This window comes from Orbicella franksi, chromosome 11 (assembly GCF_964199315.1).
Source record: "Orbicella franksi chromosome 11, jaOrbFran1.1, whole genome shotgun sequence".
Taxonomy (NCBI): domain Eukaryota; kingdom Metazoa; phylum Cnidaria; class Anthozoa; order Scleractinia; family Merulinidae; genus Orbicella; species Orbicella franksi.
The window spans coordinates 24,915,583-24,941,387 of NC_138155.1; the positions used below are offsets into that span (position 1 = coordinate 24,915,583).

The window sequence follows — 25,805 nt, forward strand, 5'->3', positions numbered from 1 at the left end:
TCTCTTTGCATCTTAGTTGCACGTGCAATTAGTGTTAAAAGGAAAGCCACATGAATTTGGGGTAGTTACTTGCAGTTTGCCAGACATTTTTTTTATTGCTTCCTTTCATGGACACTTTTGGGGTATCATGACTTTAAAATATAATTCATTTGTTCGCTGTAGCTTTAAACTAGACCACGATGGCAATCGCTGTTACGTAATTCAAGACAGAAGCTGTTTTTACGCTACACTCTTTATACTTTTATGAGAATATCCTTTTTTTCTTACCGAGACTGAATGTTCCTATTTTTCTGCCGATTTTAGGCTGAAAATATTCAGTTGTGAACATTCTTATATTCGAGCGTATAAAATTTCTATTTCCGAAGGCATTTGGTGTCTGGATGGTATTAGAGCAATTTTGGAGCCAGCCTGCAGGCTTCAGAGCATCAAACATACGGTTAATGCTGTTTTCTGTTGCGTTTTGGCTAGTTTTACCGTTTAGAGAAGAAATAATTTTATACGGTTTACTTAAAAACAGATAATTGTGTTGTATTTAAGAATTTTCAAGACACAAAAAATATATATTCTTAACAAAATTTCCGCATCTCTCGGGTTTAATCTTAAAATATTCTTAAAATTTCGCAAATGTAAGCCTCTATATTCTTTTAAAACATATTCTTATAAACGAGTGTAATGGTGTTCTATTGAAGTTTCACGTGAGGCTCAAAATTCGACTGCACACAGTCTTTCAAGCAAAAGCTGAGCAAATTGTCCTGATTTCATTTACGCTAAGCTGATGTAAATGATATTGAGCAGCTGAGAGGAATTTCGAAATTGCCCAACTTTTGAGAGCGCGCAGTGTTTGCAGTGTAAGCTGAGTAAATAGTCATGTCACACTGAGCTAATGACATCGAGCAGCCACAAATTGCAGAAAAACAAGAGGCAAAACATAATTAAGTTGTTAAGGAGTTGACCGTCAGAACGATAACGTTACTGAGCAACGAGCACGTCTTTCGTCAAGACAGGAGCAAAAACGATGTCATTTTACCCAGGTTCTACGTGATTGTAAGGTAAGAGTCCAGAATTTGAGTGCACGAAGTTATTCAGTGAGAGCTGAATAAAATCCATTCAGTGAGCGTCATTATATTTTCACCTTCCCAAATATATTGCACAGCTGAAACGAATGTGAATTTTCTTAACAGCCACTTTTGTTAAAAGGCTATCATCTTGATCTTGGCATTTTGTTTAGTTGCATGCGCAACCAGTGGTAAATTAATGTGAATTAAGAGTAGTTACTGACAGTTTTCCAAACATTTTCATTTTTTCGTTTCTGTATTCTTGCGATGTCATGTTGTCACCGACAATCTAACAACATTTAATAATAATAGTAACGGTGGACTCTTTCGGTTCTACATTTTATCATTTAGGCAGTGAGGTTCGCACGTTATTTGATGCGAAGAAAATTAAATCTCGCAATTTATCTAAGATTTACAGTTCATTTATTTTACTGGAAAAACGAAAAAAAAGGATTCAAGGTCGTTATCGGAATAGAAGCGGTGAATCTTTTCACTGGGTACTGATATAGGATTTATAAATGTAATCGGTTGAAATGTAATACAACTGACCTTTCGCCGTAATCGATAATAACCATTGTAGAAGTATATTTTGAAATAATCTGGAGTATATTTGGGAATTTCCGTAGCTAAATTCCTTGGAAAGTTTAATCCAATTGTTGCGTCATACACGTTAGCACACTCTTTTGCTAAGTAACTATAACCTCTGATAAAAACTCCTGAAGTTATGGAAAACTAATTGTCTTCACGTCTCACCGTATTTCATTTACTGGAACCTTATTACATCTGTAAAAGGTGTTTGAGTTTGGGAATGAAAGTGATTTTTTCCTAGCGATCTTTTGTCTAGAGCTCACGTTCGCTCACACCTTAAAACCGTAAGTTTCAAGTCGCAAGTCACAAGTTTCTCTAGCCTCGATAAAAAATTGTTGTGTTGCCTACGTTACTGATACACCTTTGAATTTCATGGTTAAACGTGGAATTACCAGTTTCCGTCGAATTTCACTCGTTCTCAGCCAGAGAAATATTTCTTACTTTACGAAAATTTACACGAACAAACAAACCCTAATTAATGCCATATTCATTTAGCTTTCAGAATTGTGCGCAACTGGAATCACCTAATTTTCGCATAAGAACAGTGTTATCTTAGAAAGAAAATAATAACTTAATGCTTCGCGTTTAATACAGTTGCCTGTAGAAAAATTCTCGCTCTCGACTACATTCGGGGAACGAGTAACGGGTTATTCCCAAACCCGTTATTTACGCCCTCTTCAACTAGGAATAAACTCTGAAAGGAACAAAGTTTGTGCATGTGCGGTCTCCGTCTCAAAATCTGTCCCTCGACACTACATTTCAAAACAGTTCCGTTGTACGAAGCAAAAGCGGTCAGTCCATTAAATTGTTTGTTTTGATAAACTGTATGCTTCCTCCTTTCCGAGCTATTTCAGTATGGGTTTTCTTTTGAGCTTTGTTTAATTTAGGTATTGATCATCAAAAATTATATTCCCTGTCGTGTAAAGAAGGCATTACCTCAGTTAAATCAGTTTCTGAAAATAAGATTCATGAAGCTGAGGCCCTCTCCACACTGCGACGGAAGAATTTGGAAATGTAGCTTTTTTCCTCCTGTTAGGCCTACCGTCTGCACTAATCCGACGTCACGAAAACGGAGCTTTTCGAAAACGCTTTTCAAATCGGAGGCTTTGCTTGCCAGTGCATGTGCACGGCCGAAAACATTTTAAAAACGATGTAGGCACGATAATCATGCGATTTCACTGACCGGGTTTTCCTCAAACACAAATCCCAAATGACCGGTTATTGTTGCGTTTGCAAATTCCTCGAACGTAGTGTAGACGGAAAATATTTGTAGCATTTTCAGAGTGAAACCTTCGTTTTAAAATTTCTTCAGCGCACTGTGGACGGGGCCTAAGCAAGAGAATATGGCCTAAGCCAGTCAACGCGACCCATGTGTTTTTTTTTTTTTTCCCTAGGTCTGATTTACTCATATTTACGATGACTGCAACACGGACAATTGCCATTTTACTTGTGATCACCATAGTGGCTGTGAACGCCAAACAACTGCCGCGTACACGCTCGAAAAGGGACTTTGTTGAGATCCGAGGTAAAGCTTTGCTTGAGGGTATAGTGGGGACGTAGCGAGGGAGGGCTGCACCTAAGGTAAAGAGAGGTTAGGATGGCGCAAGGAGAAGATAGAGGGTATAGTGAGTGTTAACATGGAGGACAACAGTGGAAAGGGAGCTCAAGGAGAAAGAAATAAGAATCTGGGTAAAGAGAGCATCAGCCAGAGTAGACAGGAGAGCTCGGAGGCAAAAAACCTCCGCCCGATTCTCCACTTGGAGAAGGAACAAGTGATAATAATGATAGTGTATGACGGAACTGTAATCATGAAAGAGTGAAGTTCTTTGTGTGGAAGTAATACTAACAATGGAACGATAATTGATTTCAAAAGTCGAATGCTGGACTAAGGGGAGGGAACCTTTTCTTCGATTCTAGGAATGAAGAGGTTCATAAAATAGAAAACATAAATATATGAACAGCTATGATACATTACATTTAGGTGTAGTTTATCATACTTTTGATTTTTCTTTTTTAATAATTTTTAGGGCCCATCCTTCATGGACATGTAATCTCGACCCACAGAGTGGATTCGCTGGCAGAATGCGACGAAATATGCGTAAATCATCCAAGATGCTTATCTTACAATTATCAATTTGCTACAAGAGCGCCAACACACTCTTGTGAGATCAACGACGCTACCGGCACCATGTGTCCTCAAGACATGTTTAACACAAGAGGATATAGATACTACGAGGACCTGGTGAATGAACTAACGAGTTGCTGTATAGCAAAATTGTTGAAAACCCTTCAAAAGAAATGGTAGCGGTTTCAACCCAAAGCTTGCAGCACATGCGCACAGCGAGCTATGGAAGGGTCAGCCCCATCATCCCTTGCTTTGTCGAATGTTTTGTTATTACTCTCGCTCCAATTTGTCCGCGGCAAGAATGCGGAAAAAGTTCTTCGTATACGGGAACATTTGGTACGCAGGTTTTGGAAGGGTGTGAAAATTTACTGGAGTTCAGTTCAGATGAACATAATGAAACTACTTGACTTAGTAATACATGAAGCCAAATACCCATTTTTCGTTAAATTACCTTTTTAAGCGAATCAGTCTTATAATCAGAGCCATGAGTTCTACTTTCCAAAACTAAGAAATGGTGCTGATCTGGTAAAATCCTTAATCTGATGGAATCAATCTGAATCGTTCGTAGTCATAACTAGTAAAAAGGACTCCAGCATTGCTTTCGAGCATGGTCGTATACAAGAACACAAAGTATCACCTTAGAGGTAGCAAGATCGTAACTTCGCGATTTTCATCGTACTATATGAACAATTCGATAAGCTACCTGGGTGCTGCACTTTGGAAAACTGCATCCAGGTGCTATGCTGATAATTTTAAGCAATTCTATGCCGAAGTTAGAAAAGACGTATTTATTAAACAATTGGACTTTAATGCGACCTCGATTCAAACGCAAAGCAAGAACGTGACGGATTTTAAGTTTATCAGAATTATGTAACTGTTTTATTAGAATTATAAATTATGAGAATTGTAGAAGTGTAGAATTGTAGAATTATCATATTATTACTGTTCTTTTCTCTGTTTTTCTTAAACTTTTAGCTAGATACACGACCCCACAAGGAAACCTATTTTTTAAATTAAAGGATTGTTGTTAATCGGCTGTTGCTGTCACTCTATCAAGGTTGTCGGTTCCCAATATCGCGTTCCCGATTTCGTGTAATTAGCTCTTTTTTCTAACACCCAAAGCCCTTTTTATGTTAGACTTGGTCAACATTCCTGATCAGCTTTGCATTCTTGAAACATAAACACTATTTGACAACTGAAACTGATATTTTTTTCATATCTAGAATACAACATGCGCCAGGCAATGTCCCACGCGAGGTTGGTTTAATTTTTTTTGTTGGTCGTTCCATTTCTTTCTTTTCTTTTTTTTTGTTTTTTGTGTTAACTGAACTGAAAATCATCTCATTGATGAGTGTGAATTAGTATCTCGGCAACTGGTGCTTGCGGTCTTTCAACTCTTTACTCGAGACACCACCCGTGTCTATGCATCTTCGCAACTTGTGTTGTTGTTGATTTCTAGTTTTCTTGTCTGTTGTTTGTTTGTATGTTTGTTTGATTGTTCATCTGTTTCCTTTGTTTATTACTGCGTGTACTTGACTTGAATTGATCTTCGACGCGCAGATATCTCAAGACGGACTTTTTAATTTATATATTTAGTATAAATGATTCTGCTGACTGTTTGCAGATGCCAGTACCGACTTCGAATTTACTTACCCAAACAAAGTTATTACCGACTACGTCAGATTTGATCTGTTGGAGTGTGCGCCACCGCTGACCGCTTTCACTGTCTGCCTCTGGATGAGAACCGATGACCAATCAGACGACGGCACAATCTTTAGTTACTCAACTCCAGACCAAGACAACGACATTTTAGTGACGGACTACTCGAATTTGAAGATCCTTATTGGGGGTTCCAAGATGTAAATATCGTCATTTCATTAATGGTATAAAATACATTGCATAATATTATCAACATAAAATGCGATAAGGAATAAGAGAGAAATAAGTTGGAAAGAACTGGTGCGCACCGCCGAAGAGCATGGTCCGGATTGAATGTAATATATCAAACACGAAAGACCGTGTTTGACCACTTTTCCAAACACCGAGAAGAGATTTGAAAACACGACGCGTAGCGGAGTATTTTTGACGAACTTCGAGGTGTTTGGAAATGCGGTCAAACACTGTCTTAAGTGTTTGATATATCTTCACAACTGAAATTAAAACTAAGGAGAAAACGGAGAAATAAAATCGTTAATATCTGTGCTAATTGAGATGATCCAAATATCGGCACAGTCATGATTTCCTTTGTTTACACGTCTTGAATAATTAATGAGTTTGAGAAGTAATATTCATTTTGCCCCCTTACCGGAAAACCACTGAGCTTCGTTGTTTACTCTATTGGTGTCGCAACACTAAGTTCTTTCTCATAGTGCCAAATCTCTCCTTACCATTGCGCCTTATTTTATAAACATCGTAAGTTAACTACCACGAAATATTTAAAAATATGTAAGATCTTCCATTATAACTTAATCATTATTGAGTTTTGAAGAAGAAAAACACAAGAACAATAGACCAATTTCGATACATTAAAATTCAGCCTAAAACAATAGACCACAGCTCGAGGTTCTGGGGAAAAACTACAGAGTATGTGGGGTTTATTCCCCAGAGCCTGGTGCTGAGGTCTATTGTGTTAGGCTGATTTTTAATATATCGAAACTGCTCTATTAACGCTAAAACATATTATTCAGGGCAACTTAAGCAGCTGCAGCTGCGCTGCCGTGTTGAGAGTAATTTAAGCGGCTGCGAATTAAAGAAATGCTTAAAACATTGAAATATGCCGCAATTTCAAGCTTGGCATGATTGCAATATCAATAAGAAATTCTCTAAGCTCGCCTAGGGGGAAGAGACTACAGAATACACACTACGGGTATAGTTTTGTCGTTTTGTTTGCATTACTGATTTTTGGACTTTTCTTTCTAAAATGGAAATATCTTCTTTTGATATTTATTGGCCCATAAAACATAAAGTGCAAAAACTTAAAGTGCAAGCAACTAACATTTAGTAGGGAGAGGAGACGACGAAGACTGATTTTAAAAAGGAAAAAAATATTCAACTACTGAGAAGTTTTCACGCCGTTACACCAAATTCTCCAGCATAAAATATAATGCGTGGCAGTCAAGAAGGGGATTAATTTTATGTAATATATAATAACATTAATTCGCCGGAGTTAATGCTATAGAGCTTTGTTGATTTAATTTTTCTTACTCAGAACATTTTACACAACCACCAACGATGGAGGGTGGCATCACATATGCACAACATGGGAAAACACCGCTGGCGCGTGGGAGTTTTACATTGACGGCCAGCTTTTTGACAGTGGTGATGGTCTTTCGACAGGACGTGAGATCGGAAGCGATAGCATTTTAATCCTTGGTCAGGATCAAGATGACTATGGGGATGGTTTTGAGCAGGAGCAGAGCTTCAATGGCGAGATTTATAATGTAAACATGTGGAACAGTGTTCTGCCGGCTGACGAAATTTTGCATATGTCGACTGATTGTGCTGATGGTGTTGGCAACTATCTGAGGTGGAAAGATTTCGTGGATGCAAATGTCTATGGCGATGTGACCAAAACGTCTTCCGTCAGTTGTGTGCCCTGAACTGAGCATGCGCCGTTGCTGCTTGACGTTGAGTTTTGAACTGAACATTAAGTAAACCATTCCAATAAGGGTGTAGTTAGTAGGGATTGTTTTAAAAGGGTGTAATTTTGCTGTTATGAGGGTTCTGTTATATAAATGAGTTCTATCACGTTCAAAATATTAAACGAGGAAGCATAACCAATTACTACAAATCTAGATACCACTCATAACAAGGTGTTAAGACCTTGAATATTCTGGCATTCAGTGTTTTTTTTTTTTTTTTTCTTCTTTATCCTTTTTAAATGCTACTTACACTACTTACAATACAATATTAATGTAGTTACTTACACTACTTACAAAAAACTTATTACTTACGCCACTTACGATACTAACACTTACTCTATATAATACGCATACTCACGCTACTAACAATACTAATACTTACACTGCTTACAATACAACATAATTAGATTACTTGCCCTTCTTACAATTCTAGCACGGTAAGATCATACCAGTTTACTCCTGTCACTAATGTACATTCCGAGTTGCAAATTACAGAAAATATGCATGGTATATATATATGCGCCTTGTTTTTTTTCCTTTCATTTTTATTTTCGTTTTCAGGGGACTAGGGTCGAGTTGTCAAGAGATTACAAAAGAGGCAACACAGGCTCCCACTTTTTTAAAACGATTGTAGTTGTATTTTTGGCATTCAGTGTTGCTGTTTATCGTTACTCTCAGTTGGAACAAAAATTAAACTGGAACTGTTGAAACTAGTTAGAGGTGTGCATCCATAACAACTACTTGTCAGCATTGAGGTTTCTGCAGGGGTCTGAATTCGCGATAAATTCAAACTAAAAATAGATCGGTCAGTGAAAACGTCGCGACAGGAATACAGGGGTAGTTGCACGCTCCCAGTGATGGACTCTTGAGTAAACTATAAGATTATTTTTTAAGTACCTGTCCTACACACTCAAAATTGCTCTCAGAACATTACTAAGAGAGAATGTCCCCGAAGACAGCGTGAAAACACAGAAATGTGGCATATGCTTGAAAAATTGATTTCCCTCATCTTTCGCTCATGATGAGTTAATAAACGTGGTATATTTGTTTTGTTCAGATCTGCTTTTGTTTTCCAAAAGAAATGCAAAAATTGTACGTGATGCCAACCGCTACAAAATAGTGGACATTAGTGCCCCGAGTATCAAGAACTTCGCTCCTGAAAAGTGCAAAAGCCAGTTCGCTTTTCTTCTTTTTGAGTATTTGTATAGGAGGTATTGACAAATTATTTAAGCCGAAAACTAGGATTTTTCTAATTTTGAATTCACGGCGCGTGTTTAAAAATCATCAATATTTTATGGTTTTAAAATCTAATTTTGGAGTATTTTTTCAAGACACGTTTTTCCTATGCGGTATAACTCCGAATCACTTGAGATTAAAGCTGTGATTAGTGGAAATGTTCTTCTTTTCAAGGATATAAAGATTAGTTTGGGGCTAGGCTTTTAATTACCGCACGGAAATTGGGAAAATCGCTATCTCGAGGTGTCAACAACTGCAAATAATCGAATTAGAGTCTTTGTTGTCGAACTCAAAATTGCGAGCAAATCTTAGTTCTTAGCATCCTGTTAAATAAAAAAATCAATGTTATAAGCTCACCTTGTAAATCCAGTGGCTCTAGATGGGGTTTGTCTCTATTTTCTTACCCAAACTGTTATCATCGCATCGACCCTTTTTTACCAACTAGAAATGACACAATAAACAAGCATACTGTACGGCTCTTGCACGAAACATCGTAGTTTTTGTCAGATTTAACCATATTTGAAATTCATACGGCTATGGTATTTGAGATAACTTGACTGCATGATATAGAACGATGATTCAATTATTTATAGTTGCAGGGAAACAAATTTTGAAGCCCGAAGGCGCGCATTTAGCAGAGTCTTGTCCAAGATGATACGTCGCTCATGTTTGTCACGCAATGAAACTAAATGCACAGGATACGCAATAAAACCAAGATATATCCTGTGGTAGTATGACTACGTCTACTTGTATCGGCTTGAAACTAAACCCCCTAGCTGAGATAGATGTTAGATCTCTGGTCAACTTTTTTTATGATAAGATTATGCTATTAATTCCGAGCAATGTTATGTTGTCACATGTTTGAAAACATGATAAAATCATTATATGTTTTGACTGAATACACATCGAACCCTGTTTTTTCTTTACATTTATCCATTTGCAGTAGCGGATCTAGGGGAGGGGCCCGGGAAGGCCTCTCCGTCTTATCTAAGGTAAAAAAAGAAATCGTAGAAGGAAGAAAAGCCGGCAGGGCAGGCCAAAAAAACCGGGCCCCCAACTTAGCTCAAGGTCTGGATCCGCCACTGATTTGTATCACTGAGGCACTACTGGCGAGTGCCGTAAGATGTCGGATGATTAGTCACAGTTCTCATCTCTACTGGCCGAAGTCTTAATATAGGGGCTCCTCCCTGGGAGTGGAATTAAGAGGAAGAGAAAATATTACCCAACAGATTTCCGTGCGCAAACACCGTGCACACAATACTGAATGGAACCACTGGCCAAATAGCTACACCCGGCCCAATTTGACATCCCCGCCTAAACCGGATTCAGTTGACGAAACCAAATCAGGAAAACTGCATTTACAGGCTGCGACAGTCAGTGACTGTTATTTCTTTCCCAGAAATAAGTGCAGGTGCTATTTAAGATACGCTATATAAAATAAGCGGTGTTAACAAAGGGGGAAAGAAAGAAAAGTAAATTGAAAGATAGAAAGGTAGAAAGAAAGAAAGAGACAGACAGACAGACAGACAGACAGACAGACAGACAGACAGACAGACAGAGAGCCGGAAAAAAAAAATTAACCTACGAGATACTTGTCGCCTGGACTTTTTCAGTCTGTGGCTTGAATGCCACCGTTGCGTTTTAGTTTAAGTCACAGCAGAATCATAAATTAGCAAAACTGCGTAGACTTTGCAGAGCCAACAGCAATAAATATGCCTGCACATTAAGCGTTCAAAAATGGTCTTTGATTCCACGGTCAGCCTTGCACTATTTCTATGGGCATGACTCGATAATATTTCTGGCACGCGGCATCGACGAGAGCCTCTTCGCCACCCAGTGCATAAAGATGAGCGATGAGCAGGACAGATAGTCATCCTCGAAATATCATAAGGGGCAGTGAACCTTGATCCCCGCGCTAAGATTAAGTCGATCTCCGACTCAACATCAGTGCCGCCGACGGAATGAGCGTGTGTGAAGATGTGTTTTCCACATGAAAGTAACGGGACTATAAGCGCACCTTTTTCGTTTGCTCGACTTCTTTTATTTTGAGAGCGCTGTTCCCTCAGTTGATCCTTGATCCTTCGTCTTTCCTTTCGGCCTTTCTGTCAAGGATTTGCTTTAAGGATTCTAGATCAAAAGCAGCAGGTTTTTTTTTTTTTTTCAAAAATACAAACAGACGAAAAAAAAAGCTATTTGCGTTTCTGCAAAATATGGCACCTCTCAAAGTTCCATTTACGTGGGCCTTCCTTAAAGACCTGTGACATGTCAACGCGTGGCGTACAAACAATACATGTTTTGAACATATTAGCACCGGATTCAGTAATTTTGCTCGTTTCGGCCACTAAGATGGTTAGAATTTACTTGTTTACAAGCTCACTTGTACGTCATAGAAAGATAGAAGCTAAGAAATACTTGATACTGTCAAGAATTGCGATGTTTTTACAAGAGCCATCCAAGTACTGCTCAGATCGGTTATTCGTTCGGTAAACACTGTTGAACGGAAGATTCAGAAGATGACTATTTGAACAGAAAATATGGATAAAAACCCATCTACAGCCACTGGATTTACAAGGTGAGCTTATAATATTCATTTTTTATTTAACAGGATGCTAAGAACTAAGTTTTGCTTTTACTATGATTTTGGGTTCGATAACAGAAACTCTAATTCGACTATTTGCAGTTGTTGACACCTCGAGGTAGCGACTTTCCCGATTTCCGTGCAGTAATTAAAAGCCCCAAACTAATCTTTATATCCTTGAAAAGAAGAACATTTCCACTAATCACAACTTTAATCTCAAGTGATTCGGAGTTATTCCACATAGGAAAAACGTGTCTTGAAAAAGCGCTCCAAAATTAGATTTTAAAACCATGAAATATTGGTGATTTTTAAACACGCGCCGTGAATTCAAAATTAGACGAAAAATCCTGGTTTTGAGCTTAAATAATTTGCCAATACATCCCATACAAATACACAAAAAGAAGAAAAACGAACTTGCTTTTGCACTTTTCAGGAGCGAAGTTCTTGTGTTGATACTCGCGGCACTAGTGTTCGCCATTTTTGAAGTGGTCGGCATCTTGTACAGTTTTTGCGAATTTTCTGAAGTGTTTTTATTCGTGGCTGTGTTAAATGGTCACTGGACGATACGACTCTTCGCAGTAGGCAGATTGGCGCTCTACATTCGCATCATTGCCTAAATGGTTACACCCTTAGGGTTTCACACATTATGCTCTCTTCCTTATGCTAATACTCGATGCTCGAAGAGTCTCGCTGTTATTGTGCTTCATTATGTTTACATAAAAAAAGATAATATTTTCCCTTAACGCTTGTCATATTGAAGTGCGAGCGACGCCTCGTTGTAATTCTCCATTGCTCTGGTTTGACCCTTACATATCAACAGGGGCAGTGAACATTGATCCCCGCGCTAAGATAAAGTCGATCTCCGACTCAACATCAGTGCCGCCGACGGAATGAACGGGTGCGAAGATGTGTTTTCCACATGAAAGTAACGGGAGTATAAGCGCACCTTTTTCGTTTGCTCGACTTCTTTTATTTTGAGACCGCTGTTCACTCAGTTAATTTCCATTCTCAACTCCGCCGGTGTACAAAACTCAGTGATTATCTGCTTGTTTAAGAAATTTTGCGTCTCAATTTTTTTTAATTATTACGTCGCTGTTCCTATGAAAAGTTTACGTTTGTCTCTATTCAACTTTTTGTACATTGTATGTTTGTTTGTTGATTTGCTTTGTTTTCTTTTGTAATTGTTCGCCCCTCTTGCCTACTTGTCATTAGGTCTTTCGTCCTTGATCCTTCGTCTTTCCTTTCGGCCTTTCTGTCAAGGATTTGCTTTAAGTATTCTAGCTCAAAAGCAGTAGGTTTAATTTTTTTCAAAAATACAAACAAACGAAACAAAAAGCTATTTGCGTTTCTACAAAATATGGCACCTCTCAAAGTTCCATTTACGTGGGCCTTCCTTAACGGCGTGTGACATGTCAACGCGTGACGTACAAACAATACATGTTTCGAACATATTAGCACCGGATTCAGTAATTTTGCTCGTTTCGGCCACTAAGATAGTTAGAATTTACTTGTTTACAAGCTCACTTGTACGTCATAGAAAGATAGAAGCTAAGAAATGCTTGATACTGTCAAGAATTGCGATGTTTTTACAAGAGCTATCCAAGTACTGCTCAGATCGGTTATTCGTTCGGTAAACACTGTTGAACGGAAGATTCAGAAGATGACTATTTGAACAGAAAATATGGATAAAAACCCATCTACAGCCACTGGATTTACAAGGTGAGCTTATAATATTCATTTTTTATTTAACAGGATGCTAAGAACTAAGTTTTGCTTTTACTATGATTTTGGGTTCGATAACAGAAACTCTAATTCGACTATTTGCAGTTGTTGACACCTCGAGGTAGCGACTTTCCCGATTTCCGTGCAGTAATTAAAAGCTCCAAACTAATCTTTATATCCTTGAAAAGAAGAACATTTCCACTAATCACAACTTTAATCTCAAGTGATTCGGAGTTATTCCACATAGGAAAAACGTGTCTTGAAAAAGCGCTCCAAAATTAGATTTTAAAACCATGAAATATTGGTGATTTTTAAACACGCGCCGTGAATTCAAAATTAGACGAAAAATCCTGGTTTTGAGCTTAAATAATTTGCCAATACATCCCATACAAATACACAAAAAGAAGAAAAGCGAACTTGCTTTTGCACTTTTCAGGAGCGAAGTTCTTGTGTTGATACTCGGCGCACTAGTGTTCGCCATTTTTGAAGTGGTCGGCATCTTGTACAGTTTTTGCGAATTTTCTGAAGTGTTTTTATTCGTGGCTGTGTTAAATGGTCACTGGACGATACGACTCTTCGCAGTAGGCAGATTGGCGCTCTACATTCGCATCATTGCCTAAATGGTTACACCCTTAGGGTTTCACACATTATGCTCTCTTCATTATGCTAATACTCGATGCTCGAAGAGTCTCGCTGTTATTGTGCTTCATTATGTTTACATAAAAAAAGATAATATTTTCCCTTAACGCTTGTCATATTGAAGTGCGAGCGACGCCTCGTTGTAATTCTCCATTGCTCTGGTTTGACCCTTACATATCAACAGGGGCAGTGAACATTGATCCCCGCGCTAAGATAAAGTCGATCTCCGACTCAACATCAGTGCCGCCGACGGAATGAACGGGTGCGAAGATGTGTTTTCCACATGAAAGTAACGGGAGTATAAGCGCACCTTTTTCGTTTGCTCGACTTCTTTTATTTTGAGACCGCTGTTCACTCAGTTAATTTCCATTCTCAACTCCGCCGGTGTACAAAACTCAGTGATTATCTGCTTGTTTAAGAAATTTTGCGTCTCAATTTTTTTTAATTATTACGTCGCTGTTCCTATGAAAAGTTTACGTTTGTCTCTATTCAACTTTTTGTACATTGTATGTTTGTTTGTTGATTTGCTTTGTTTTCTTTTGTAATTGTTCGCCCCTCTTGCCTACTTGTCATTAGGTCTTTCGTCCTTGATCCTTCGTCTTTCCTTTCGGCCTTTCTGTCAAGGATTTGCTTTAAGTATTCTAGCTCAAAAGCAGTAGGTTTAATTTTTTTCAAAAATACAAACAAACGAAACAAAAAGCTATTTGCGTTTCTACAAAATATGGCACCTCTCAAAGTTCCATTTACGTGGGCCTTCCTTAACGGCGTGTGACATGTCAACGCGTGACGTACAAACAATACATGTTTCGAACATATTAGCACCGGATTCAGTAATTTTGCTCGTTTCGGCCACTAAGATAGTTAGAATTTACTTGTTTACAAGCTCACTTGTACGTCATAGAAAGATAGAAGCTAAGAAATGCTTGATACTGTCAAGAATTGCGATGTTTTTACAAGAGCTATCCAAGTACTGCTCAGATCGGTTATTCGTTCGGTAAACACTGTTGAACGGAAGATTCAGAAGATGACTATTTGAACAGAAAATATGGATAAAAACCCATCTACAGCCACTGGATTTACAAGGTGAGCTTATAATATTCATTTTTTATTTAACAGGATGCTAAGAACTAAGTTTTGCTTTTACTATGATTTTGGGTTCGATAACAGAAACTCTAATTCGACTATTTGCAGTTGTTGACACCTCGAGGTAGCGACTTTCCCGATTTCCGTGCAGTAATTAAAAACCCCAAACTAATCTTTATATCCTTGAAAAGAAGAACATTTCCACTAATCACAACTTTAATCTCAAGTGATTCGGAGTTATTCCACATAGGAAAAACGTGTCTTGAAAAAACGCTCCAAAATTTGATTTTGAAACCAAGAAATATTGGTGATTTTTAAACACGCGCCGTGAATTCAAAATTAGACGAAAAATCCTGGTTTTCGGCTTAAATAATTTGCCAAAACATCCCACACAAATATACAAAAAGAAGAAAAGCGAACTTGCTTTTGCACTTTTCAGGAGCGAAGTTCTGGTGTTGATACTCGGCGCACTAATGTCCGCCATTTTTGAAGTGGTCGGCATCTTGTACAGTTTTTGCGAATTTTCTGAAAAACAAAAGTAGATCTATTAAAGCAAAAAAATTATACCACGTTTATTAACTCATCATGGGATATCTCTGAGCGAAATATGAGGATAGTCATTTTTTGGACCATGTGCCACCTCTCACTCGGTCACGAAAAGAAGGCGTTCTTTTAAGATGCAAATATTTCGTGAAATGTTGAGGGGGGAGCAAATCGAAGTTAGTCTTTAAAAGACTCTTTGAGACACAACGACAAAATTTCCAAACTTTCGCGAGGCTTAATCAATTTAACATCATTACCTCGTTTTCAATTTTTCACCTAATATTTTTCCAGCTTCAGTGCACTTTTAGGGCAATTTTTATCAAAACAATACCGTTATTTATAGGCTCCCGAGTCGGTGATATTAGTTGTTATTATATGGCTGTATCTCACAAAGACTGGGAACTACCGAATTCACGAATTTGATTGGCTGAAATCGATATTGACCGCGGTCTAGATTTTCCCATCTAGATCGACATCTGGCTAGACCGGTTTCATTTTGCGTTGAAAAAGTAGCAAACTAAAATACAAAAATGTACACCATTTCTTTTATTTTCTTCTCATGGAAGTGCCAAAAAGCTTGATGACAAAAAAAAAAGTAAAGAGGACGAGCAAATTTCGGCAGGTTTAAGTTAAGCTCATCGCCGTTCGGAAGCAAACTGTCAGCAAACCAGTTACATTAAACGAATTAAAGTTTTCTTCTTTGCCATATAATAAACATCTTATTAACCGAGCTAAGTCGGTCTGTATGGGAGAATTTTGACCTCGGCCGTGTGTAGAATATAATGTTTTGAAAGCATGAAGTGTTTTTATTCGTGGCAGTGTTAAATGGTCACTGGACAATACGACTCTTCGCAGTAGGCTAATTGGCGCTCTATTCGCACCATTGCCTAAATGGTTACACCTTTAGGGTTTCACGCATTATGCTCTCTTCATTATGCTAATACTCGATGCTCGAAGAGTCTCGCTATTATTGTGCTTCATTATGTTTACATAAAAAAAGATAATATTTTCCCTTAACGCTTGTCATATTGAAGTGCGAGCGACGCCTCGTTGTAATTCTCCATTGCTCTGGTTTGACCGTTACATATTAACAGGGGCAGTGAACATTGATCCCCGCGCTAAGATAAAGTCGATCTCCGACTTGTAATTCTCCATTGCTCTGGTTTGACTGTTACGAACTAATTTTTGTAGTAATGAAAAACAAAATCGCTCAGGTGCAGCAGAAAAAAATTGAATTAACAAAACCTTCTTGCATGCTGAAGCCAAAATTGGAAGCTTTCTTTCATGTTGAAACAACCAGGACTAACAGATTACTCTCGGCCTATATGCTGGACTATACCGCCTCAAGGGCCGGAATCAGCCAGTTTTTATCACTATTTATTGGCATAATTCTCGATACTTTTGCCTCAATATTATGCTTAAAATAAGGTCGGAATGATGTGTTCATCCCGATACAACTTTCTGTCCACTCCTCCTTCTTTTCCCCCTCCCCCCCTCAACATTATTCATGGTTGCTTATAATGGCTGGTAATTTGACTGAGCAATATCATGGAATTGCCGGCATGATTTAATTGGGCCTACTTATTTTACGAAACGCACTAACAGAATCTTTGAAACTGAACTTGTAAAAATACCTGCTTAGGGTTTTTAGCTAGAATGCAGGCACATTTTCTAAAACACACATTTTCTTGGCATATATGGGAGCCCTAAATAAGCCGTGCAATCAAAATGCAAGTTATATATTGAACAAGTTACATTCATTATTTAGTCCGGCTACATAGCTAACCACCACTTTGTGAGACACCAACGTTAACATACTGACACTCACAGCTACATTTTAGTGGTCAGTTCGTGGCTCGATTAACGCTTTTCTATCATATCAATTAGCACAAAATAATTAATAGCTGACAGGAATTAAGACGTCAATGTGTTTCAATTACCTTGCCTTCTCTAATTGTGCATTGTGTCCTTATTTAGCGATAAGGCTAAGACCATTGCTGTTTATTCCTTTAAAATCTCTTAAAAACTAGAACACAGGGACGGTTTGTCACTGAGTCCGCCCTAAATGATTAAAAAAGAAAGAACGTTACAGCTTGTTGTTAATTTTGTTAGCCGGCTAAACCAACATTGACCTTGTTTACCTCTGGCGCACCTGCATGAATTACTGATTAAAAAAGCCTGATTGGTTGCAGTTTGGATCACTTAACAAAAAGGACCCAAAGATTGAAGCATAAGGGGACCCTTTGGCACTCAGGGTGACCAAATATAAACATGGTTAATGATTTACGGACACAATAACAAAAGCCAAAGGAGGAGAGGCAAAATATGTATATTAGTTAATTAACAGGTTAACCGACAGTCTGACAACATACTCAAGAAGACAGAAGCAAAAACGGTATGTATATCATTCTACCTAGGTTTTATGTGATGGTAAATTAAGCCTTGTCCAGTCGGGAAATGTTTGGCGATCAAACACGATCAAACATTGTTTGGTAACCAAACATTTTCGCGTTGGATCGTGTTTGAACGGACATCAAACATTTGATCAAACACTGTCAACCATTTTGCTCGTTTGGTTGGTAATCAAACATGCTTGATACCGTATGGCCACTCAGTTCAACATCAACATGTTTGGTCACCAAACAACTTGTGTTTGATCGTGTTTGGTCGCCAAACATTTCTCGTCTGGACAAGGCTGAGAGTCCAGAATTTGAGGGCACCAAGTCTTTCAAGGGAAAGCTAAGTAAAATCAGAAAGCCGAGACTCATTTCATTCACACCCAGCTAATAACATCGAACAGCTGAAATGAATGCGAATTGTTAAATCGCCATCAGTCCTTTAGGCTAGAGTCTAAGAATCTCGTCTAGCTGCACGTACAGCCAATGTCAAAGCTTAGCTAAAGCTCACCAAATAAAACTGTCACATTTTGTTGTCAGTGTGAGAGGCAGACTGAAGACAGGAGGTAAATTGCAGACTGAGGGTACAATGTAGACTGCATTGTGATGTTAAATTTTGACGAACGAAAGCTATAACAACACGGGATGATTGGTGTCGGAATCGATCCTTTGCCATACTGGCTTATATCCTATCCAACCGGCCCTCCATTTTTAACAACTCCTCCTTCCCCACCCCAGATATTATTTCTTGTAATCAGTCCCTGAGCTAAGGAATGAATTATGCTTCCTTTTTTTTTTTTTTTCCCTAGAGTGTACTTATTAAGATTTGCGATGAAACCAACGCAGACAATTGTCATTTTACTTGTAATGACCAGAGTGGCGGGTGTAAATACAATTAGGCAACTGTCGTGTTCGAAAGCGAGGAGTTTTATTGCCACGGAAGGTAAGAGATTTGCCTGCGAGTGTGTTAACCGAAGTAGCGTGGGAAGAGGGATGTAGGGGGAGGACAGCTTAAGAATGAGAGAGAAGGGAAGATAGAGGGTGGTACTAGTGAGTGATCGAGAAGGCGCGGTGGCCTCATGGTTAGTGCGCTGTACTCCGGATCGAGTGGTCCGGGTTCGAGCACTGGTGTTCTTAGACAAGGCAGTTTACTTTCAGAGTGTGCCTCTCTCCACCCAAGTGTATAAATGGGTACCGGTGACCTTAATGCTGGAGGTAACCCTGCAATGAACTAGCATACCATCTAGGGAGGAGTAAAGCAGTAGTCCTAGTCGATCATGCTACAGGTAAGCGCTGACCTGATGAGCCACTTGGCTCGTATGCAGACTTTGCCTTACCTTACTATACTGAGTGATCAATCCTGACTGTAATAATAACGGAGCGAAGGTGTTTGTGTAGAAACTATAAAGCAATAAAAGCATATTGACATTAAAAAAAAAAAAAAAAAAGGAAACAATTTCAAATTTGGTTAGTTATAAATTTTTAAAAAGTTTCTTCTATTTTTATTAATTGGGTGCGTTTCGTTGGGAAAGTGCAAAATTGGATTCTTAAATCAAAACAAGAATTTTGCGTTTCTTTCACCTAAACAAATCAATCCAAGATCACTCGAACACAGTGATGCAACAAAGAATTGAACAATCCTCGCCTAGAGTGGGTTTTTCGGTTCCTTTGTTGCCCCATGATCTGAGTGATCTTGGACTAATCTATTTAGCAAAGAAACGCAAACTCCGTTTTTGGATTTAAGAATACAATTTTTATTATTTTTTTCAATTTTCAAAGAAACTTGCTCTAGCATACTTCGTTTTGCAGGTCACGTTCTCTCTGGTCACGCAATATCTACCCATCAAGTGTATTCGCTCCCAGACTGCCATGCGCTGTGTTTGAGGCATCCAAGATGTTTATCTTACAATTATCAAGTAACTTCAATGTCGTCAAGCCACTCGTGTGAGATCAACGATGCAACAGGAAAAATGTGTCCCCAAGACATGATTGAAACAAAAGGATTTAAATACTATGAGGACAGGGTAAACAAGCTTATGACTACATCTATTCCCGCGAGGAGACTCATATAAAAAGGACTGGGGTGCTTGTCCGAAAGTTTGAAAAGAACCCTTCAGAGGTATACCAAGATCCTGTTTTGTAGGCGTGGCTTGAATTGTTTTTTTACCCATAAGAGGTATCAATTCTAAAACAACAGATTATCTCCTGTCATGTTCAGTTTTTAGCTCAATACCCTAAAAGGTACTGCAAAAGCTTCCGCTGTGGACCTTTTGAGGATGAACACCCGACGAGATAGCAAAAAAACCCTTTTTGACCCCTAAAAGGTGCAAAAAGCACTACTGTCCTTTTTATATGGGAGTTCTCCCCCCCCCCCCCCCGGGGAAATTATTTGACAAAACCTTTAAGAACATTGGTCGCAAGTCAGCGGTTTGACCAAAACCTGCAGCGCATGCACACAGACAAGTTTACAGGGGAAAATTGAGCATTTTCTGTCTCTCACAGCCGTATTCATCGCATTCTTAGTACATCATTAGCGAGATTAAGCAATGACGACAGCCACGCCAACAACAACAACAACAACAACAAGAACGACGCCTAGTAAAAGAATAAATTCATTTTTTACCTTCGAATTTCCCAATTATCTAGTTGTCGATCTGTTCAGCCTTCTGATCGGTCCAAAAACTTGTTTCAGCTATTTATGTGACACAGTGATCAATTCGAAGTAAAATACGAAAAAGTAGCCGCTGTGGCTCACGTTCTGCAAAATACGCAGAACTTGGTCATTTCACGTTGTTGTTTTGCAGAGAACGGCTAAAAACTATACAAGGATTTTAGCAAGTGCACAGCCATTGTTCTGCTCATTAGACCTTTTGGTTGGTGACGTTTTCGTTGCCGTTGTCGTAGTGGTTTGCTTAACTTCCCTATTATATATTTGCAATCTAAACCTTACATTTATTTTCTTCATATTTAGGATACAACTTGTGGTAGGCAGTGTCCCCCACGAGGTTTGTTCAAATTTCTGTCGCTTTTAATGTTACATAGTCTTTTCAACCGCCCATGAATTTAACACTCACAAAAACGTTAACGTCCGTGCCCAAAGCAGCAGCCATTATAATAATTGGACTTACCTTTGTACTGTTCTCTTGTCACTTCGTTATACTGCATGGTTGACCACAATCAAAATAGAGTCAGCATCAAGAACTCAAACAAAACCAAACAAAACCTGAATTTCTTTGCAGTACTCGACAAGATGTACGCTGGCAAATAATAGAGCGTACAAACAGAGGTGGGAGGCGCGGTGGCCTCACGGTTAGTGCGCTCGTCTCCGGATCGAGCGGTCCGGGTTCGAGCCCTGGCCGGGGACATTGTGTTGTGTTCTTGGGCAAGACACTTTACTCTCACAGTGCCTCTCTCCACCCAGGTGTATAAATGGGTACCGGCGAACTTAATGCTGGGGGTAACTCTGCGATGGACTAGCATCCCATCCAGGGGGGAGTAGAAATACTCCTAGTCGCTTCATGCTACAGAAACCGGGATAAACTCCGGCCTGATGGGCCACTTGGCTCGCATGCAGACTTTACCTTTACCTTTATGTACAAACAGAACAATTGTAACCTTCCAAATGAATCATCATATGAACTGAATTGAGTGAAAACATTCATTTTATTAAGCTACATTTTGCTTCCTTTTTGAACGACTTGATTAGAATTGTTTTTGTCAATATTTTTGTGCTGTGAATAATTATCACTTAAAGTTTTAGTGAAGAATTTGAAAGAGCTCAATAAATAATAATTATTATTATTATCAGTAGCATTAGTAGTAAAACGCACTATTACACCTTTTGCTGTTCATTTACAGAAAATAAACATTCATTTGTGTCCAAATTTCTTTCTTTATGGTCAATAAACTCTCATTAACACCAATATGACCTTCATTTGCGCGTAAGGAACGTTCAAGAATAACATTTACATATGCATTAACATTCAAAATCATCAAAAGATAAACAATACCTTCATTTGACATTCATTGACTGTAAATGTATTTTCATTTTGGTCGAAAACAAATTCGTTGTCGCGAAACGACAATCATTTACACTTTAGGACATTCAGTTTTCAACAAAAGACTTGCAATAACACAATTTGCATGAGAACTAACATTCAATTGCATTATTAGGCAGCCATATCCATGAAGGTAATAATCTTTAATGCGGCGAGACAAACATTACAGCCATAATAACATTTATTTTTGAAAGATAGAATATCAAATTCGTTGAACGATTTATCCTTCAATTGCCTCACTACTTGAGGCATCGTGGCAAATACGTTTGCATGAAACGAAACCACTGTCCACATTTAGCTGCCGTAATGGTACCGATACATATTTCGTTGTAGAGCTTGCTGCAACAGCTGCGTGCGATAATTTCACAGAGCAATTCCCTGGCGTCTTGCTTCGTCTCTTTTGACATCGTCAAAGGCCCTGACTATCCTTTCGCGGTGTTCAAATGGGATTCTACAGTATTTCTTCGTGGCATTTCTGGAGAAATCTAACTGTCACTATGACACACGTATACTGTAATGGATATGGTTGCCTAATAATGCAACTGAACGTTAGTTCTCATGCAAATTGTGTTATTGCAAGTCTTTTGTTGAAAACTGAATGTCCTAAAGTGTAAATGATTGTCGTTTCGCGACAACGAATTTTTTTTCGACCAAAATGAAAATACATTTACAGTCAATGAATGTCAAATGAAGGTATTGTTTATCTTTTGATGATTTTGAATGTTAATACATATGTAAATGTTATTCTTGAACGTTCCTTACTCTCAAATGAAGGTCATATTGGTGTTAATGAGAGTTTATTGACCATAATGAAAGAAATTTGGACACAAATGAATGTTTATTTTCTGTAAATGAACAGCAAAAAATGTATTATTATTATTATTATCATTATCATTATTATTACTTTTATTATTGTCATTATTATTATTATTATTATTATTATTATTATTATATAGAATTAGTATCTCGGCAACTGGTGCTTGCGGTCTTTCAACTCTTTACTCGAGACACCTCCCGTGTCTAGGCATCTTCGCAACTTGCGTTGTTGTTGATTTCTAGTTTTCTTGTCTGTTGTTTGTTTGTTTTATTTGATTGTTTATCTGTTTCCTTTGTTTATTTATAATACGTGTAATTGACTTGAATTGATCTTCTACGCGCAGTATCTCAAGACGGAATTTTTAATTTATATATTTAGTATAAATGATTCTGTTGACTGTTTGCAGGTGCCAGTACCGACTTCGAATTTACTTACCCAAACAAAGTTATTACCGACTACGTCAGATTTGATCTGCTGGAGTGTGCGCCACCGCTGACCGCTTTCACTGTTTGCCTCTGGATGAGAACCGATGACCAATCAGACGACGGCACAATCTTTAGTTACTCAACCCCAGACGAAGACAACGACATTTTAGTGACGGACTACTCGAATTTGAAGATCCTTATTGGGGGTTCCAAGATGTAAATATCGTCATTTCATTTATAGTATAAAATACATTGCATAATGTTATGAATATAAAATGCGATAAGGAATAAGAGAGAAATAAGTTGGAAAGAACTGGGGCGCACCGCCGAAGAGCATGGTCCGGATTGAATGTAATATATCAAACACGAAAGACCGTGTTTGACCACTTTTCCAAACACCGAGAAGAGATTTGAAAACACGACGCGTAGCGGAGTATTTTTGACGAACTTCGAGGTGTTTGGAAATGCGGTCAAACTCTGTCTTAAGTGTTTGATATATCTTCACAACTGAAATTAAAACTAAGGAGAAAACGGAGAAATAAAATCGTTAATATCTATGCTAATTAAGATGATCCAAATATCGGCACAGTCATGATTTCCTTTGTTTAAACGTCTTGAATAATTAATGAGTTTGAGAAGTAATATTCATTTTGCCCCCTTACTTGAAAACCACTGAGCTTCGTTGTTTACTCTATTGGTGTCGCAACACTAAGTTCTTTCTCATAGTGACAAATCTCTCCTTACCATTGCGTCTTATTTTACAAGCATCTTAAGTTAACTACCACAAAATATTTAAAAATATGTAAGATCTTCCATTATAACTTAATCATTATTGAGTTTTGAAGAAGAAAAACACAAGAACAATAGACCAATTTCGATACATTAAAATTCAGCCTAAAACAATAGACCAACCACAGCTCGAAGTTCTGGGGAAAAACTACAGAGTATGTGGGGTTTATTCCCCAGAGCCTGGTGCTGAGGTCTATTGTGTTAGGCTGATTTTTAATATATCGAAACTGCTCTATTAACGCTAAAACATATTATTCAGGGCAACTTAAGCAGCTGCAGCTGCGCTGCCGTGTTGAGAGTAATTTAAGCGGCTGCGAATTAAAGAAATGCTTAAAACATTGAAATATGCCGCAATTTCAAGCTTGGCATGATTGCAATATCAATAAGAAATTCTCTAAGCTCGCCTGGGGGGAAGAGACTACAGAATGCACACTACGGGTATAGTTTTGTCGTTTTGTTTGCATTACTGATTTTTGGACTTTTCTTTCTAAAATGGAAATATCTTCTTTTGATATTTATTGGCCCATAAAACATAAAGTGCAAAAACTTAAAGTGCAAGCAACTAACATTTAGTAGGGAGAGGAGACGACGAAGACTGATTTTAAAAAGGAAAAAAATATTCAACTACTGAGAAGTTTTCACGCCGTTACACCAAATTCTCCAGCATAAAATATAATGCGTGGCAGTCAAGAAGGGGATTAATTTTATGTAATATATAATAACATTAATTCGCCGGAGTTAATGCTATAGAGCTTTGTTGATTTAATTTTTCTTACTCAGAACATTTTACACAACCACCAACGATGGAGGGTGGCATCACATATGCACAACATGGGAAAACACCGCTGGCGCGTGGGAGTTTTACATTGACGGCCAGCTTTTTGACAGTGGTGATGGTCTTTCGACAGGACGTGAGATCGGAAGCGATAGCATTTTAATCCTTGGTCAGGATCAAGATGACTATGGGGATGGTTTTGAGCAGGAGCAGAGCTTCAATGGCGAGATTTATAATGTAAACATGTGGAACAGTGTTCTGCCGGCTGACGAAATTTTGCATATGTCGACTGATTGTGCTGATGGTGTTGGCAACTATCTGAGGTGGAAAGATTTCGTGGATGCAAATGTCTATGGCGATGTGACCAAAACGTCTTCCGTCAGTTGTGTGCCCTGAACTGAGCATGCGCCGTTGCTGCTTGACGTTGAGTTTTGAACTGAACATTAAGTAAACCATTCCAATAAGGGTGTAGTTAGTAGGGATTGTTTTAAAAGGGTGTAATTTTGCTGTTATGAGGGTTCTGTTATATAAATGAGTTCTATCACGTTCAAAATATTAAACGAGGAAGCATAACCAATTACTACAAATCTAGATACCACTCATAACAAGGTGTTAAGACCTTGAATATTCTGGCATTCAGTGTTTTTTTTTCTTTTTCTTCTTCTTTATCCTTTTTAAATGCTACTTACCCTACTTACAATACAATATTAATGTAGTTACTTACACTACTTACAAAAAACTTATTACTTACGCCACTTACGATACTAACACTTACTCTATATAATACGCATACTCACGCTACTAACAATACTAATACTTACACTGCTTACAATACAACATAATTAGATTACTTGCCCTTCTTACAATTCTAGCACGGTAAGATCATACCAGTTTACTCCTGTCACTAATGTACATTCCGAGTTGCAAATTACAGAAAATATGCATGGTATATATATATGCGCCTTGTTTTTTTTTCCTTTCATTTTTATTTTCGTTTTCAGGGGACTAGGGTCGAGTTGTCAAGAGATTACAAAAGAGGCAACACAGGCTCCCACTTTTTTAAAACGATTGTAGTTGTATTTTTGGCATTCAGTGTTGCTGTTTATCGTTACTCTCAGTTGGAACAAAAATTAAACTGGAACTGTTGAAACTAGTTAGAGGTGTGCATCCATAACAACTACTTGTCAGCATTGAGGTTTCTGCAGGGGTCTGAATTCGCGATAAATTCAAACTAAAAATAGATCGGTCAGTGAAAACGTCGCGACAGGAATACAGGGGTAGTTGCACGCTCCCAGTGATGGACTCTTGAGTAAACTATAAGATTATTTTTTAAGT

The 25,805-nt window shown here is 38.2% G+C and overlaps 3 protein-coding genes across 4 annotated transcripts in view; 2 read left to right on the forward strand and 1 right to left on the reverse strand.

Moving 5' to 3' along the window:
* LOC145460439 (uncharacterized) overlaps nt 1–25,805 on the reverse strand; it is a 335,154-nt gene that overhangs the window by 200,419 nt on the left and 108,930 nt on the right. The window lies entirely within an intron of this gene.
* Nucleotides 691–8,243, forward strand: LOC145460238 (neuronal pentraxin-1-like). 2 transcript variants are annotated; one of them, XM_081444985.1, is made up of 5 exons: nt 691–1,049; nt 3,038–3,885; nt 4,992–5,025; nt 5,393–5,627; nt 6,977–8,243. In XM_081444985.1, the coding sequence occupies exons 2-5, from the start codon at nt 3,832–3,834 to the stop codon at nt 7,365–7,367; spliced, it is 714 nt and encodes a 237-aa protein (XP_081301111.1). In that variant the 5' UTR covers nt 691–1,049; nt 3,038–3,831; the 3' UTR covers nt 7,368–8,243. The 2 variants fall into 2 exon arrangements, with proteins under 2 accessions (XP_081301111.1, XP_081301110.1); XM_081444984.1 differs by lacking the exon at nt 691–1,049 and having other exon boundaries at nt 2,265–3,885.
* On the forward strand, nt 18,108–25,149 carry LOC145460398 (C-reactive protein-like). Its single transcript, XM_081445176.1, has 5 exons — nt 18,108–18,549; nt 19,416–19,630; nt 20,578–20,611; nt 22,888–23,122; nt 24,476–25,149. The coding sequence occupies exons 1-5, from the start codon at nt 18,387–18,389 to the stop codon at nt 24,864–24,866; spliced, it is 1,038 nt and encodes a 345-aa protein (XP_081301302.1). The 5' UTR covers nt 18,108–18,386; the 3' UTR covers nt 24,867–25,149.